Raw genomic sequence first — 17,693 nt, 5'->3', positions numbered from 1 at the left:
CACCTGTTCACCTGCTCATCTGTTCACCTGTTCACCTGTTCACCTGTTCACCTGCTCACCCCTCTGTCTCTCTCTCATATAAACACACACATTCAGGGTGGAGCGCTGGGTCCACTGCTGCACCACAGGGAGGACGGTCCCGCTCAGAGGCAACACACAACCCACGTTATGTACATAATCTTCAGTGTATGTTTACATAGACACAGTATAGGTGTCCTGGGGGGGGGGGGGGGCATGACAACACACATCTCATCTACAGGTCATCTGAGCCAGTGTGAAGTTGTTTTATTTCTGGGGGAGGGGCTCACTTTGTCACTTTGTCCAAATCCTGCAGAAATATTTTCAGTTCAGCAGTTTCCAAGATGTCGAGGAGTTTAGTTTTTATCTTGACCCTTAGCGGCACAATCTGCCGGGAAGTGTGTGTGTGTGTGTGTGTGTGTGTGTGTGTGTGTGTGTGTGTGTGCGTGCGTGCGTGCGTGTGTGTGTGTGCGTGCGTGCGTGTGTGTGTGTGTGTGTGTGCGTGCGTGCGTGCGTGTGTGCGTGTGTGTGTGTGTGCGTGTGTGTGTGCGTGTGTGTGTGTGCGTGTGTGTATGTGTGTGTATGTGTGTGCGTGTGTGTGTGCATGTGCGTGTGTGTGCGTGTGTGTGTGCGCGCGTGCGCGTGAGTGCGTGAGTGCGTGTGTGTGTGTGCGTGTGCGTGTGCCTGTGTGTGTGTGTGTGTGTGCATGTGTGTGTGCGTGTGTGTGTGTGTGTGCGTGTGCGTGTGCCTGTGTGTGTGTGTGTGCATGTTGCCAGACCCGTGTGCACAGGCGGGTCGTTCTTCACACTCTAAATTGTCATTGTGTCCTCAGATAAATAAACGTGTTACTTGTGTAAAAGATGAAACATATTTGTCGTCCTCTCGAAGATGTTTCTGGGAGAGAAGGGAAATATGACTCGATGAAGTTGTAACGCTGAGGAAAGTTTCATTGATTCAAATGTTCTTTTCACTTTTATTTGTGTAATAGAAAGGTGTGGGGGGGGGGGGCACATACTGCAATGAGATGTCAAAATAAAAAAAAAGCAAATTTCCAAAAGCTGCCGGTGTTTTGAGATCAAACCGTTTTGTTCTTTTTGTGTGGAATAAAAAGCAGCTTCTGGTTTCTGAACTCGTGTTGCTCTGATTTAAACATCACACACGTTTCTGCACGGAGACGGAGCAGCTGCTGCTTCTGAGGTTATAGCTTCCAAAAGGTTTCCTGCAAACATCCAAAAATCATCGTAACACAGGACTTAAAGTAAACGTTGCATCAGCACATGCTGCCTCCTCCGTGTGCTGCACAAGTGAGGGATTCTGAAACAACGTCCTCTCTGCTTTCTGGGACTGTGACTGTTTCTGGGACGTTTCTCTGACTGTTTACAAACCGCAAAATATTCCAAATTTATATTTAACATGTTTGACGATGATCCTGAAAGCAGCAGAAAAAGTGTTTTTGTTCATATCTGGTATTTATTCAGGCTTTCAGGTACATGGAAGATTAATTGATGATCAAAGGGTGTCTGTCACTTTAACACACACACACACACACACACACACACACACACACACACACACACACACACACACACACTCACAAGTCTTTATTCAGTGCCTGGTGAATATTAATAAGCCTTTTAATTAAAAATGATCTCCATGCTGCCTGATGTGAAGTACAAATCAAAAGCAAAACAAACTGTGGAAGAACATTTCTGACAGAAAAGAAAATATAAAAATGAAAAGTCATAAAAAACTCAGATAGAAAATCTAAATTATGAGATGAAAACTCAAAACTTTGACTTATTTTCTCATAATTTTCACTTATTAAACTAAATGTTTGACTTTATATCCCTCAGCTCTGAATTACTATCTTATCATTTAGATTTATCTAAATAAATAAATGTTTTATCTCAAACCTATGACTTACTATTACATAACATAACTATTTATCTTACTACATTCTGACGTAGTACACTGACATTTTGACTTTTTATTGTACTTTGACTTTAATTTAATTTAATTTAAGTCAAATTCTTTCTTCTTGTGCAACTATTTCATCATTTTGACTTATCTCATAATTCTGATTTACTGTTTCATCTCTGTGTTTATTTTCCTGTCTGAAAGGTTCCACACACACACACACACACACACACACACACACACACACACATCGTGTCTGTCAGCATTAAATCTAAACACAAACTGCACAGAATCAGAGGGATCAGGGTTATCACTGGTGCTTTTCGGCTCAGACTAAACATGTGAAACTCTGTTCCCCTGTTTGTGCAGTAGGTCTGCAGAACACAGCATGTAGGGTTTATTATGTGTTTTTCATTATCTGGTTGGAATTAAAGTAACAATTCAATTAAGAATCTCTGAAAGTATGAGTGTACACACACACACACACACACACACACACACACACACACACACACACACACACACACACAGTTGGGGTTGTTCCTTTGACTGTTATGTTGACTGTTCTTTACTCCTCGCTGGATTGTTTTAGTTTCAGGGAATGGTGCATGAACTTAACATTAGTTGAGTATTTTGTTATGTTTTATTATTTTAGATTTGTGAGCAGGTCAATAACTAAATAAAGGAGAGTGTTTGAAGAAAATAAAACGTTTCCTGTGTGTGTTTAACTGGCTGAGAGGGGGGCGGGAGAGAAGCCGCAGCTGACGTGTCTGTGCACCAATAGGAAGCCGGGGAGGATTCGCACGGTGGCACAATTGGCTTAAAATAAAGACGAGTGCGTCCGACGCGCTGCAGCGGTGATTGGGTGAAGGATTGTGCATTGAGAAGCATCGAGCTGGAGCTGACGGAGTCTGAGAGCAGCCAGCGGCCACTGGAACACAGACGATGCTGCAGAATGGCGCTGCGAGTCTCCTGCAGTGTTTGTGTGCAGGATTAGCGGCTATTTAGCTTTGTGTGTGTGTGTGTGTGTGTGTGTGTGTGTGTGTGTGGGTGAGTGTGTGTGTGTGTGTGTGTGTAGACGCAGGGCGCGAGCCGCCAGCCAGCCAGCCGCGTCAGGTGGATGCGCCTGCAGTGATCCAGGTCGCCCCTATGGATCGCGTCCATGGATGTCTTCAAACCCGCTTTGGACAACAGTTTGAGTCCCAAGGCGCGCGTGTCCTCGTCGGAAGAAGCGGAGGCAGATGTTTTTCGCTGGCCCAGACCGGAGAATGGCAGCAGCGCCGCGCCGGATGCGGCACCTGCCGCTCCGAGCTTCTGGACGGCCGTGTTCGACTATGAAGCGACCGCGGACGACGAGCTCAGCCTGCGGAGGGGCGACCTGGTGGAGGTCCTGTCCAAGGACTCCCTGGTGTCGGGAGATGAGGGCTGGTGGACCGGCATGATCGCAGACCGGGTCGGCATTTTCCCATCTAACTATGTGAGCAACGGGAATGTCATTCCGGAGGAAATCCGGGACACATCAGAGCAGCAGTACTCCGTGCCTCCTCTGCACCGTAAGTACCCCATTGTGCTTCATGCTAATGCATCAGTGCTATAACACCACATCACCGAGCAGAGGCTGCTGTGTGTTGTGTCACAAGGCCAGAGAAACCCACGCTGAGAGTGCTGTGTCACGGTAGCGCAGTGCACTCCCGTTGGCCTAGAAACGGGCTGGCATCCTCTCAGCTTCAGCACCATTATTCATCACACAGCCTGTCACACAAACAGAGAGACACCCCGCCTCAAATTACACTGCACGGTGTGCTGCATCCTCAGCAGAAAGAATACAGAACACGCAGGTCCTTTACGTGCCATGTTAGCATGAGTTATTCTGTAAAGCTTCGTTGGAAGTGCATTAACTTGATATGCATTAACTTGCACGGTGCCTGGTAGTGTTTACAGCAAGAGAGAAATGCATGTAAAACTGTGCTTCTGCAGCTGAATGTGCAGCCAAGGCCTCACACAGATACAGTGAGCAGAAAGCCCCTCAGAGTGAAAACACTTGAGTGCAACATGATGCTCTGCAGCCACAATAACCCCAGATGTAATATCTGTATTAAATAAACCGGAGAATAAAAGGTGTATTTTAAGGCCGTGCGACTCACATCAGCTGTTTGTTTGGGTGGACCACACCGCCTCAGATGTCTTTGTTGGCTTTCATCTCTTCAGCAGCAGTTGGCCTACTTTCACACACCGTCCCACCTGAAATATTCATCAAGCTGTTAGGAATCCACAGCATGTTTACAGCCACAAAGGCTCCTGCTCATTTCAACTCTAAGAGGAAAGGCTCATCTTCTTTTCTTCCTTATCTTTCCTTCTCCTGATGTCCCGCCCAGCTTTGAGGACAGATGCTTGTGTAACAGCAGACGGGGTAGTTCCACCACTTCCTGTATTCGGGGCAGCTTAGTGGACGCATCCTTCCCCTCAATGACCTGGTTTTCAGGTCCTTGTTAGCAAACATTTGCCTTCCTCAAGAGCAAATCAGTGAATCCTTAGCGGCTCCAGACAGGCTGACTTTGACCTTTAACGTCCTTGGACGGGTGCATGCAAAATGTATCTGAATCAATATTGCGTCGGGAGATTGTAAGTGTTTTAATCTCATCCTTGCCCTCTGCTCCTGTATCTCTCCTCAGTGCTGGAGATTGACTTCTCCGAGCTGACCCTGGAGGAAATCATCGGGGTGGGCGGGTTTGGAAAAGTGTACCGTGCAGTGTGGCGGGGCTCAGAGGTGGCAGTGAAGGCAGCACGGCGGGACCCCGACGAGGACGCGGAGCAGACTCTGGAGAGCGTGCGCCAGGAAGCCAAACTCTTCGCCATGCTCAACCACCCCAACATCATGGGGCTGTTGGGCGTGTGTCTGCAGGAGCCCAACCTGTGTCTGGTGATGGAGTACGCCCGAGGCGGCCCCCTCAACCGGGCCCTGGCAGGGAAACGCATTCCCCCGTGCACGCTGGTGGACTGGGCCGTGCAGATCGCCCGGGGCATTCTCTACCTGCACAGCCAGGCCATCGTCCCCATCATTCACCGGGACCTCAAGTCCAGCAACAGTAAGAACCCCTCGCTGTCGTCACGTGTAACATTATTTGGTAAACTAAGGCCAGAAACCACATTTTTCAAAGCGGGGGTCTGTGAAAGTAAAGACTTTCTCTGGTGTTGATCAGTCCAACCCCCACAGATTAATATGATGTTGTCTGTGGGACTTATTATTAATCCACAGCCTGTTTAGTGCACGCTTTCTGTAACACGCTGTGATTTGCAAAGATGAAAATCACTATTCAGAAAAGCAAAAGCAGTTTACGTGCATGTTTGTGCGGCAGTTGTAATCTTGCATTTTACCCAACTGGATCCCCTAAATCCCAAGCCTATTACTGAGGATTTGCCCAGCGCTCTGCCCCGGCCGGCTCCCTATTGGACGCTGCGACGGCCCACACACCCAGCTGCTGGCCTGCCATTGGTCCATTTCCTCGGTGATCAGCTCAGGCGCTTCACTTCTGATAGGCTGCTTTTAAAGTGTTAAGTCAGTCTAACTAGTTGCCATCGAGAGCTGTCGGGGGGGGGGAACCCGCTCACGGTGCAGCGTGTCAGGCCAAGTGTCTGATCCAGAGTTCCTCTTCCCTTTCTTCAGATCAAACAGCCTCTCAGGTTTTTATGTCATTAAAAAGACTAAAATATAATTCAGTATATTAATAAGTGAGAGTTCTTTGTGCTTTTATATAGAAGTAAATGTGTGTTTAAACCAATCTCCCATGACCCCGTTTCTTATTTTAGTCTTTTTGTTTACACGTATGTAGAAAAATATACTTTAATATAAACAGATATATATATATATATATATATATATATATATATATATATATATATATATATATATATACATACACATGATCGGGATATAACATGTTTACTGATAATTCAATATGTAGTTAATAAGAAATAACGATAAAGTCTATTTTTTATACTCCAGTGTGAATTAAATACTTAACAAATCATTAATTTTATTTAACACTTAAGTGCAAAATTAATTTGAAGTGAAATGATGAATAAATATTTCCATATATAAACCGTTTGTTAATGTAAAGTGTGACGTAAAAACAAACTATGTTCAAATGATATTCCCTCAAAAGATTTCAGTTGGTTTGTGCTCGTTATCAATTTAGACGTAATTATGTGTCTCGATTTCATCTCGATGTGATTCTCGTGAAAGACGATAAGTGATAAAGGTCGTAACTCAGTAACTGCTAAACTAAGAGCAAACGTGGACCTTCGCTGGCGCTCCAGTGGAAGCTCTGCGTGCATTACAGTGAGTGCACGTAGAGGCTCCGGGTCACCTGTGAGTTTCATGTTTCACAGGAGCACTTTGAGTTCGCCTGATGTGCAGCCTCTCCGCTGGCGTGGTGGAGCGAGGGAGACGCTGTGGTCAGCGGGAGCACGACTCTGTGCACGTCTTGTTGTTCAGAGCAAATGTTTCTGTGGTTTGAGATGCTGTGAGAAGATGAGATCATCGATCACGTCTGTGTCTCATCTCTGCTTCGCTCTGTTGTCGCGGCTCACTGTTTCTGCTCTTTTGTTCCTCTTCTCTGCTTTTATCCTCTCAATCCTTTCATCCCCCCCCCCCCCCCGCTCCCTCCCCGCCCCCCCTGTTCTCTTCATCCTCCATGTTTTGCGTCGTGCATCGTTTTATTTCCGTGGGTCTGATCCTTCTCCTGCTGCAACATAACGATCCTTAAAACCTTGTTTTACTTTACTGCCAATCTGCACGTCCCCCCCCCCCCTCCCCCCCGCACATCCTCCAACCCTCCCTCCTCTCCCATCCTCCAACTGAAACCCCCACCCATCACCTCCACCTTCCCCGCCCTCCAGTCCTGATCCTTGAGAGGGTGGAGATGGAAGACCTGAGCAACAAGACTCTGAAGATCACAGACTTTGGGCTGGCTCGCGAGTGGCACCGCACCACCAAGATGAGCGCCGCCGGCACCTACGCCTGGATGGCCCCCGAGGTCATCCGCTCCTCGACGTTCTCCAAGGGTAGCGACGTGTGGAGGTGGGCAGAGGAGGTGCTCGACACCGGTCTGACAAACAGAAGAGCAGAGAGAGAAGTGTTCAGTAAACACGCTCCGCACATTACAGTCTTAGATATGTATGGACCCGTCGAGTAGCTGGTCAGGAAGTCATTCTGCAGTTTATACACAATTCTACTTCATTCAAGCTAATATTTTGGCACATTTGTGCAAAGAAATGAACGAGAAATTCAAATCTTTTGGGAACTTATTGTTTTGAAATGTAAATAAGAGAAACTGTAATCTTCTGTTTCACGCTCGTTGCGATGTTTCCAGGTTTTATTCCTGTCGGACGTCAAGTTTCTTACATTTGCATGAATCTGGTTGATGGATTTCTACAGAAGCAGAAACCAGAGCTGTGGCTGACTGTAGACTCGACACCAATGACTTCACTTTACTTCTACTTTAAACCTCAAGATTAATAAGTTTGTTATTTAAAAAGTGTTCCACTAATCAAGTTCCTGAATCCACTAACGTGAAGCATTAACTCGAGCGAGTGGACACTTAGTTGATGGAAGTGGAGGAGAGAAGCAGGAAGCAGCGACGTCACGCTGCTGAGGTGCAGAGAGCACACGCTGGTCCACAGGACGCAGAAGGTGGTGCAGGTGGAGCACATTGTGACTCCTTCAGTTTAGGACTTGAGACGTACAAAACAATGACTTCTGCCATCAACTATGATCTATAAAGAATCCACTTCTGTAATATTGAGACACTTCTTGCTGCGCTGCTGGTGTTACTCGCGTGTGTCTCCTGGATGTTTACGATGCATGCAGTGTGAGATGATGCACGTCTGTCTCAGCTGGAGATCTTCATGTTCCAGCGAGCCTCTTATGGAATGTGGATGTTATAGTATGAGACGTGAGGGTGTTTATTCAAACTTTATTTATGCTGTGTTGCTCCTCTTTCTATGTTTTCTTCACACACTGCAGTTATGGCGTGCTGCTGTGGGAGCTGCTGACCGGAGAAGTTCCCTTCCGGGGGATCGACGGTCTCGCCGTGGCGTACGGGGTCGCAATGAACAAGCTGGCTCTGCCTGTTCCCATGACCTGCCCCGAGCCCTTCGCACGTCTTATGGAAGGTAAGGTGTGTGTGTGTGTGGTGTTTCTGGTGTGTGGTGTTTCTGGTGTTTCTGGTGTCTGGTGTTTCTGGTGTGTGGTGTTTCTGGTGTTTCTGGTGTGTGGTGTTTCTGGTGTTTCTGGTGTCTGGTGTTTCTGGTGTGTGGTGTTTTCTGGTGTTTCTGGTATGTGATGTTTCTGGTGTGTGGTGTTTCTGGTGTGTGGTGTTTCTGGTGTGTGGTGTTTCTGGTGTGTGGTGTTTCTGGTGTTTCTGGTGTTTCTGGTGTTTCTGGTGTGTGGTGTTTCTGGTGTTCTGGTGTGTGGTGTTTCTGGTGTTTCTGGTGTGTGTGTTCTGGTGTTTCTGGTGTGTGTGGTGTTTCTGGTGTGTGGTTTCTGGTGTCTGGTGTGGATGTTTCTGGTGTGTGGTGTGTGTGGTGTTTCTGGTGTGTGATGTTTCTGGTGTGTGATGTTTCTGGTGTGTGGATGTTTCTGGTGTGATGATGTTTCTGGTGTGTGATGTTTCTGGTGTGTGGTGTTTCTGGTGTGTGGTGTTTCTGGTCTGGTGTGTGGTGTTGTGGTTTGGTGGTGTTTCTGGTGTTTCTGGTGTGTGTGTTTCTGGTGTGTGGTTTCTGGTGTGGTGTTTCTGTTGTGTGGGTTTCTGTTGTGTGGTGTTTCTGGTGTGTGGTGTTTCTGGTGTGTGGTGTTTCTGGTGTTTCTGGTGTGTGGTGTTTCTGGTGTGTGTGTGTGTGTGTGTGTGTGGTGTTTCTGGTGTGTAGTGTGTGTGGGTTTTCTGGTGTGTGGTGTGTGGTGTTTCTGGTGTGTGTGTAGTGTTCTGGTGTGTGGTGTTTCTGTGTGTGTGTTTCTGGTGTGGTGTTTCTGTTGTGTGGTGTTTCTGGTGTGTGGTGTTTCTGGTGTGTGGTGTTTCTGGTGTTTCTGGTGTGTGGTGTTTCTGGTGTGTGTGTGTGTGTGTGTGTGTGTGGTGTTTCTGGTGTGTAGTGTGTGTGGTGTTTCTGGTGTGTGGTGTGTGGTGTTTCTGGTGTGTGTGTAGTGTTTCTGGTGTTTCTGGTGTGTGGTGTTTCTGGTGTGTGGTGTTTCTGGTGTTTCTTGGTATGGTGTGTGTGTTTCTGGTGTGTGGTTTTTCTGGTGTGGTGTGTGTGTGTGTGTGTGTGTTTCTGGTGTGTGGTGTTTCTGGTGTTTCTGGTGTGGTGTGTGTGTTTCTGGTGTTTCTGGTGTGGTGTGTGTGTGTGTGTTTCTGGTGTTTCTGGTGTGGTGTGTGTGTGTTTCTGATGTTTGGTGTTTCTGGTGTGGTGTGTGTGTGTTTCTGGTGTTTCTGGTGTGGTGTGTGTGTGTTTCTGGTGTTTGGTGTTTCTGGTGTGGTGTGTGTGTGTGTTTCTGGTGTCTGGTGTTTCTGGTGTGGTGTGTGTGTTTCTGGTGTTTCTGGTGTGGTGTGTGTGTTTGTGTTTCTGGTGTTTCTGGTGTGGTGTGTGTGTTTGTGTTTCTGGTGTTTGGTGTTTCTGGTGTGTGTGTGTTTCTGGTGTGGTGTGTGTGTGTTTCTGGTGTCTGGTGTTTCTGGTGTGGTGTGTGGGGTTTCTGGTGTGTATGTGTGGTATGTGTAGTGTGTGTGTGGTGTGTGTTTCTTGTGTGTGTCTGCACTAATATTATTAATTTTATATTATTAGTTGGACTCAGTGCTGCTGCGTAGGATTGTTTCAGCCTCGTGTGACAAACATTTCCAAGAACTTCAGAGCGTTAAAGTCTGAAAGTCAACATTTATTACAAACATGTCTTTTAAACATTTGCCGTGTGCTCAAAGACAAAGTTCCCCTCTTGTGCCACAGAGTGCTGGAGCCCGGACCCTCACTCCCGACCGCAGTTCACAATTATTCTGGACCAACTGACGGCCATCGAGGAGTCGGGCTTCTTCGAGATGCCGGCAGAGTCCTTCCACTCCCTGCAGGACGACTGGAAGCTGGAGATCCAGGAAATGTTTGACCAACTGAGGACCAAGGAGAAGGTAGCGCCGAGCGGGCTGCGGGTCGACTTTAACGACGCGTCGGACTGTATCTGCAGCAGTTTCATCTTCTTGTCTTTGCTCCCTCAGGAGCTGCGGTCGTGGGAGGAGGAGCTGACACAAGCCGCGCTGCAGCAGAAATGCCAGGAGGAGGCGCTGAGGAGGCGCGAACAGGAACTGGCCGAGCGGGAGATCCACATCCTGGAGCGAGAGCTGAACATTATTATCCACCAGCTCTACCAGGAGAAGCCTCACGTGGAGAGCAGGCAGGGCAAGTTCCGCCGCAACCGCCTTAAACTGAAGGATGGGAACAGGATCAGCCTACCGTCAGGTACTGCAGCCTGCCGACACGCACACTGATGTAAAGTGGGGGACAGGTCGGCACATAATGTCACTTAATGCTGCATATTCGGGATCATCTTCACAGTACTGATGCTTCTCCATCCTCCTCTTTAGATGTTTCAATTTGTGCATTAAAAATAACACTGAAACTTGAGCTGAGGGGGAAAAGTTGGTGTAAAGATAAAAGCAAAATGCGACAAATTGTGAACAGATTTTGTGATTTTAAATGACTTATATGAAGCTTTGTGACTTCAAAGCCAGTAAAAACACTAAAGATCTCATGTAACCGTCCTCACGTTCCTACACAAGTCTGATTTCCATCCAGTCCATCCATCCACTACGTGTTTCCGTCGCTCTTTAAACTACTGTGGACTTGGAGCCACTTTCTGTTTATCTGGATGAACTAACTCCTAAAGATGCAAACAGACACAATTTATTTTGCAGATTTCCTCCAGAATTGTTGCATTTGTTGCTGGTATCGCTCATAAGTCACTCCCTAGTTGAATGTAACTCTTATCAGCCTCCATCCCTCACATATGGTTACATCATCAGTATTTGTTTGTCTGCAGGGCATTTGTTTAAAATGAGCTGGTTAGCTCCCCTGCATTGTTGCTCTCTGCATCACACAGGGTCTCTAACCAATATAATAATAATAATAATAATAATAATAATAATAATAATAATAATAATAATAATAATAATAATAATCTTTATTTGTATAGCACCTTTCATACAAGAATTGCAGCTCAAAGTGCTTCACAGCAAAAACATAACAATTAGTACAAGGACAGAATAAGAGCATTTACAGTACAATAGTCACAGTGTTGATGTACATGAGTCTGAAGTACCATTATAAAAATTAAAATATTAGAAAATAGCGGAATTAAAATAATATAATATAGCAGAATTAAAATTGTATAAAAATGGGCGTCCTGGTACCTCAACCGGTAGCGCAGACGTCCCATATATAAAGGCTGAGTCCTTGCCACAGCAAGTTCAAGTCCGACCTGTGGCCATTTGCTGTATGTCGTTACCTCTCTCTCCCCCTTTCACAATCTGCACTTCACGATCATAAAGGCATGAAAAGCCCAAAAATATAACAAAAAAAAATAACATTGTATAAAAATAGCTGAATTAAAATAGCAGATAAAATAGCAGAATTAAAATAGCAGATAAAATAGCAGAATTAAAATAGTATAAAATAAAATTGGAGATCATGCCTAGTTTCCCTATCTGTGCCGTACATAATGACCCTACTGCCGGGAAATCGCATTCATCACCATTCTTGTAAATGTTTTAAACTGTCAGAAACTGTCAGAAAAAACTCTTGAAAGCATGAGATCAACAATGGGCCCTGTTGCCTTTCAACTGGTTTACTCCCTTCGGTTAAAGCCAGTTTTTCTCCAATACACATTTATCAGAGAAACTTCCTCTTGTTCCCGTGGTAACACAGTCTATTTGAGCTCAGACTTTTCAAAAATACACACTCTGAAATCAGTTACCTTTGCACATTCAATGTTAAACCAGGTATAGCAAAAATTAATGAAATCATTTAAATTAGTTTAAAGTGGCACCATTAAAAGGCTAAAGTAAAGAGATATAAAATATCACCATTAAAAGGCTAAAGTAAAGAGATATAAAATATCACCATTAAAAGGCTAAAGTAAAGAGATATAAAATATCACCATTAAAAGGCTAAAGTAAAGAGATATAAAATATCACTATTAAAAGGCTAAAGTAAAGAGATATAAAATATCACCATTAAAAGGCTAAAGTAAAGAGATATAAAATATCACCATTAAAAGGCTAAAGTAAAGAGATATAAAATATCACTATTAAAAGGCTAAAGTAAAGAGATATAAAATATCACCATTAAAAGGCTAAAGTAAAGAGATATAAAATATCACCATTAAAAGGCTAAAGTAAAGAGATATAAAATATCACTATTAAAAGGCTAAAGTAAAGAGATATAAAATATCACTATTAAAAGGCTAAAGTAAAGAGATATAAAATATCACCATTAAAAGGCTAAAGTAACAGCTAACACTGGACTGATGTGGTCTCTCCTCTTGGTTCTAGTCAGCAGCCTCGCTGCAGCGTTTTGGATGAGCTGAAGTCTCTCCGTTGTTTTTTTGGGAGGCCGGTAAAGAGTGCATTACAGTAATCGAGAATATAGTATAATACATGCAATTTATTTATTGTTGTTTTAAATACAGCAGCTTTAAATGTCCAGTGTTTATTGTGAGATTTTCTTATTTGTGTCAAATGTTTCTCTAAATCAGAATCGGAATCCTTTGTTGTCCCACAGCGGAGACTTCTACAGCAAAGAGACGACCATGAAGGCAATACGCGTGTAATAAAATGTGTTTGTTTTAAATCCTATTTTAGATTTTCAGCACAAGATCACGGTGCAGGCGTCGCCCTCACACGACCGACGGAAGAGTTTGCTCAGCAGCAGCTCCAGTCCTCCCAGCAGTCCTCTCATGATGCCGCGCCTGAGAGCCATCCAGCGTAAGAACATTATAACGTAGATCTGATGTAACTGATGAGTATGAGCTTGGAGCAGAGACTGGTTGATGCTTGTTATGTTTAACTCCCTGCAGTCGCTCCACGGGAGGGATACACAGCCTACCGCAGCACCGGACTCCAGCAGGACGAGGAAGAGGTTGAGAGGAAGGGCTCCAGGAAAATAGGCCGATCCCGCGGCTGTGGCCCCTACAGGGAGCACAGCGCTGATGCCAGGTGAGTGGGGGGACAGTCAGACGCACTGTCTCCAGATAGAGTTGTTAATGTTAATACAAGAGGTCAGTTTACGCACATATAAATACTTGTGTGTGTGTGTGTTTTCTTTAGGTAAAGTGTTAATTGCATTGCATTGTCGGTATTCTGTGTTGAGATGAAGCACATATTTTTAACACGTCTAATAGATTCCGTCCTCTTCTCCCCGACAGTGTGAAGCCTCCGCATGAAGGCAGCAGGCAGCGCTCCTGCAGCGCCCCAAACCTCCGCAGGTCCCCAAGACACAGTCCAGCGGTGCCCGGCGTGCCGAGCCTCGTGGAGATGGGTAAGCAGCATGAACGCCACACGTGACAGTGCAGCTGCAGACACATGCACGAGATGCTTCCACATCCTCTTAGTGTTCAGAGAAACTCAGGACGTGGATGTGTGAAGCGTCAAAACAGACGTGGATGGATGGAATTTAACGAACGACGTCGCTTCGTGTTTCAGATGAACTGTTGTTAAGACTTGTTTTATATTTAAGACTTGTTTTATATTTAAGACTTGTTTATATTTAAGACTTGTTGTATATTTAAGACGTGTCCACTTTGCAACAAACTGTTGTGTCTGTGAATATTCAACCTTTATATAAGTAAAAACAATAACAAACTAAACAAGCCGAGGCACTAAGAAACACAAATAAGACATTTAATAATACATTAGGAGTTCAAATGTAAGGAACTGGAAGTGAATTGGATGGAATTAAACATTTAAACTGTATAACAGTGATGTAGATCCAGGATGATGAGTTTATCTACACGTTTATATTAACGTGCTTTAAACTGTGTTTAGAAAATGAAGACTGCTGCTTCACGACTGATCCAGGAGCAGCTCCCGGGCAGTCCTACCTCTGCATCCCCTTCCAGAAGGAGGGCCACGCGGCTGCTGACGGTGAGGGAGAGTTCTGCCCCAGCGGCCTGGTTCCAGGAACACCGCCGTGCAAGAAGAGCCCCGGGGGGGGGCGGCGGTCTGAGCTGGTGCTGCTGGGCTGTGGAGCTCTGCTGGCCGCCGTGGGACTGGGCTGCAACCTGCTGACTTTGTCCCAGCCGGAGGAGAGCATCAAATCACGCTGGGAGGGTTTCTTCCACAGAAGTGGGGGCCAGCGGCTGAGCACCAGCCCCCAGACTCGCAGACTGTTCCGGCGGGAAAGCCCGCTAAAGCCCTCTGCGCCCTCGCTGCCCCCCTCCTACACGCTGCTGTCCTTATCCTCGGTGTCTGACTGCAACTCCACGCGCTCACTGCTGCGCTCTGACAGCGAGGAGGTGATGGTGTGCCGCCCCCCCTCCCCCCTCAAACGGCCTGCACAGCAGCAGGCCGTCCACACCCCCATCAACCCGCTGGTCAACACGCACCTTGAGAGCTTCAAGCGGAACCCGCGGCAGTCCCTCACACCCACACATGTCCCGTCGGTCCCGAGTTCCACCTCACGGAGCCTGCGGCGCACACCTTCAGACGGCGCCATCAAGAAGAGCTGCCCGTCCAATAATCTGGAACCACTGATGGAGAAAGCTGCTTTAGAGAACGCAGGTAACGTGTGATGTGGGACCACCGAGGTCGGTACTGATGCCTCTGTCGTGCAGAGAGCTGCAGGAGGAAGTGTTGAACTAAACTCTGCGGCAAACAAACGTTTACGATATTTACGTCAGATTATCTTCACAGATTACCAATTTTCTGAAGCATAAATCTAATCACAGAAGTAAGAAGCTAACGTTAGACTATAAACCAGCTACACGTGACGTTTAGTCTCCTTCAGCTTCTCGTTAGAAAACGTTTTTAAGAGCAGTGAAGTATTGTCTGACTTAAAGGTTTGTGTTTCCACAGGCATCATTTTAGAGACGAGGGAACAGGAAGTGCACATCTCTGTTTCTTTATTGGCTGACAGCTGATATTTAATAAATCACAGATCTTGGAGTCTCACCAACCAGCTGACGGTCTCAGCCAATAAACAAAGAACATAAAGTAAACATGTATAATAAGTAGTTTGTATTTGTTGAGTTCTCTCCTTCTCCTGACCGCAGGTCCCTTCAGAGGCGTGAAAGAAGACACCTGAGGTCCCCCGGCTCCCCGACCCCAATCTGGTGTTCCCCCCAACTCCCCGGCGCCGCTGTGCCCCCGAACGCCCCAAAACCCTGGACTTTGTAGCGCGGCCTCGTCCTTCCCCACGGGCTCGCTGCGATGTGTTCTGGGCGGACCCGAGGCCCAGGGGGAGCAGCGAGTCCCCTGCCCACACCTCCAGTACAGAGACTCCTCCGACTGTAGAGTTTGGTAAGGACCCAGCAGTGCTGCCCACCCCCATGGAGGCCCCGACGCCCTACTCCCCCCGCAGGAAGGAGAACCTGCTGGATCGGCTGGATGAGGGACAGTGCCGGGATGGAACCGTCCCTCTCTGCAGACCGGAGGTCAGCCTTTCCAAAGACTCGCCGTACCGCTACAGACCCGGATTCTGGTCTTAACTCAACACCGGGGGGAGGGGGGGGTCGATTAGTACTGACATAATGAATCTGCTCTAGCTTTAAACAGCCAGTCAACAACAAACTCACTAAATTACTTTACTGTGAATATTTTACCTTTCTGACATTTGTTATTTCTTCTCTAACACGTGACGCGGGGGGGGGGGGGGATCACTGCAGACCTCTGGTTCATGACTTTATAGCAGAATGTCACACAAAGCTTTACTTTTTATTCAGTTTCATGCTTGAGTTTAAGATTGTGCATTTAATGAAGTGCACTTGAAAGAACAATGAATGTAAAGCTTCAGGTTTTTTTTCCCATCGTCAAAAAAACCTCCAATGATTCTTTGTAACGTGGCAGTGAACGCATCGTCTGTATAACTCACTCTGTGCTGATGGCTTCCTGTTTTGTACTGAGCACCTGTCATCACCTGGGGGGGTTCGGTGAGCTGCTCGGGTCACAACCAAATGTATGTAATGTACTAAAAAAGGGAACTTTGTATTTGTAACTCTGTAAATTGTTTGCCTCATAAATTGTTGATCAAGAGAGAATGAGGGATGTGAAGTACGCAGGAGTGCAGAGCAGCACTCAGGTGAACAGGCCCTGGTGGCATGTGAAGTTCATTTATTTATATTTAATTTAATTTATTGTATTTATTTTTATAATTCATTTCATTTGCCTTGATTTTTGACACTTGTTAATGTCCCTGAATGTTTTGCTTTCGTACCATTTATTTGTCTGTTTCACATATTTCAAATCAACTTCAGGTTGTTTTAGTTTTTTAATTAACATCTTTAAAGGTGCAAATAGTTTCAATCAGAACGAAAGCTGATGAAGCGACTCGAGTGAAGATACCAAACATTCCCACGTTCGGCGTCTCAGTCGGGACAAATTGCTGCTTTTCTTTCTTATCGGACAGTAAACTGAATTTTTGGATCGTATCCTGGGAAGTCGAGTTTAAGTGAATTGTGAAGAGCGTTTTTTAATTGAGAGAATAATCCATAATGAAAAGTTTGAAGAAGTCATTAAACTGAGATGAATGTATTAGTTTCCGGACTGGAGTTGAATATTTATTTAAAATATGTTTTAATGTTTGTTTTTCAACCTGTTCGACGAGTAAATTTACAAAGTTGGAGGAAGTCACGCTAATGAATTAGAAGAAAATTTGAAAATAGAAGCTGGTTTTAATGACCTCTGTGAGACGTTCACTGTCTTTATCCCGAGTGTGACCAACCTACATGTAACCCTGAATGCTTGTTCTCTGAGGCCTGTGCAGAGTCCTGCTCAATGTTCAGGCTGCTGCTGGTGACGTGTGACGAGGTCGTTGTCTGTCTGTTGCCACCAATGAGCTGAAGTGTTGCTGAGGGACGTTGTTCAGGCTGGAATGATGATGTAATGGACTGACTTGTATTTGCACTGGAACACTGATTTGAGTAAAATCATAGTAAACAATCCAATTTATTTTCTGTGTTTCCTCCTTGAAGTAATGGCTATAGTGGTTTCTGTAATCTGTGTTTCATTTCTAGCTGGTGAAGAAAGTGGAGCGGTTCGCAGCTAACGAGCGTGAGCGTTAGCGTTATATTTGTGTGTGTGTGTGTGTGTGTGTGCGTTTGTGTGTGTGTGAGATTCTGCACGAGTTGTGTGAGAGTTAGTAAACTTCACTTCATTAAGACTTTTCTCTGATCACCGTGGAGGGAGAGGAGAAAAAGGTAAATTGGGGAGTAACTGATTTACAGATGGTGAAATATTCCTTTCACAACACTTCCAAATGTTCCACGACGTTCTCCAGCTAATCGCTCACTCTGTCAGCGTCAGCTACATTCAAGTAGCATCGGTAACTCTTCATTTCTCAGGAATATATACAGTGTATATATAACCTGATAATGTTTGAACAACTCTGACTGTGTGTCCACAATTATAAAACACTCAGTTCACTGCAAGATGTTTTGCACTCACCAGCCAGATCACCGTCCGGCTGCCATCTTTTTATGTTTCAGATTAGGAAACAGCGGCACAATTTGGGAA

General features: G+C 45.6%; 1 protein-coding gene across 1 annotated transcript; it reads left to right on the top strand.

The window, feature by feature from the left end:
- Positions 1-2,802: 2,802 nt before the first annotated feature.
- Positions 2,803-17,125, top strand: map3k9 (mitogen-activated protein kinase kinase kinase 9). The gene is given in 12 exon segments (XM_029461274.1): positions 2,803-3,488; positions 4,608-5,021; positions 6,835-7,015; positions 7,961-8,109; positions 9,925-10,100; positions 10,188-10,428; positions 12,828-12,950; positions 13,043-13,181; positions 13,391-13,503; positions 14,010-14,744; positions 15,236-15,260; positions 15,262-17,125. Coding segments are annotated over 12 exon segments (3,096 nt in total). The 5' UTR covers positions 2,803-3,097; the 3' UTR covers positions 15,671-17,125.
- Positions 17,126-17,693: the final 568 nt, after the last annotated feature.

The sequence above is a fragment of the Cottoperca gobio genome, chromosome 22 (genome assembly GCF_900634415.1).
Source record: "Cottoperca gobio chromosome 22, fCotGob3.1, whole genome shotgun sequence".
NCBI lineage: Eukaryota > Metazoa > Chordata > Actinopteri > Perciformes > Bovichtidae > Cottoperca > Cottoperca gobio.
The sequence above is the reverse complement of the archived record's forward strand: the minus strand, read 5'-3'. Positions and strand labels throughout refer to the sequence as shown.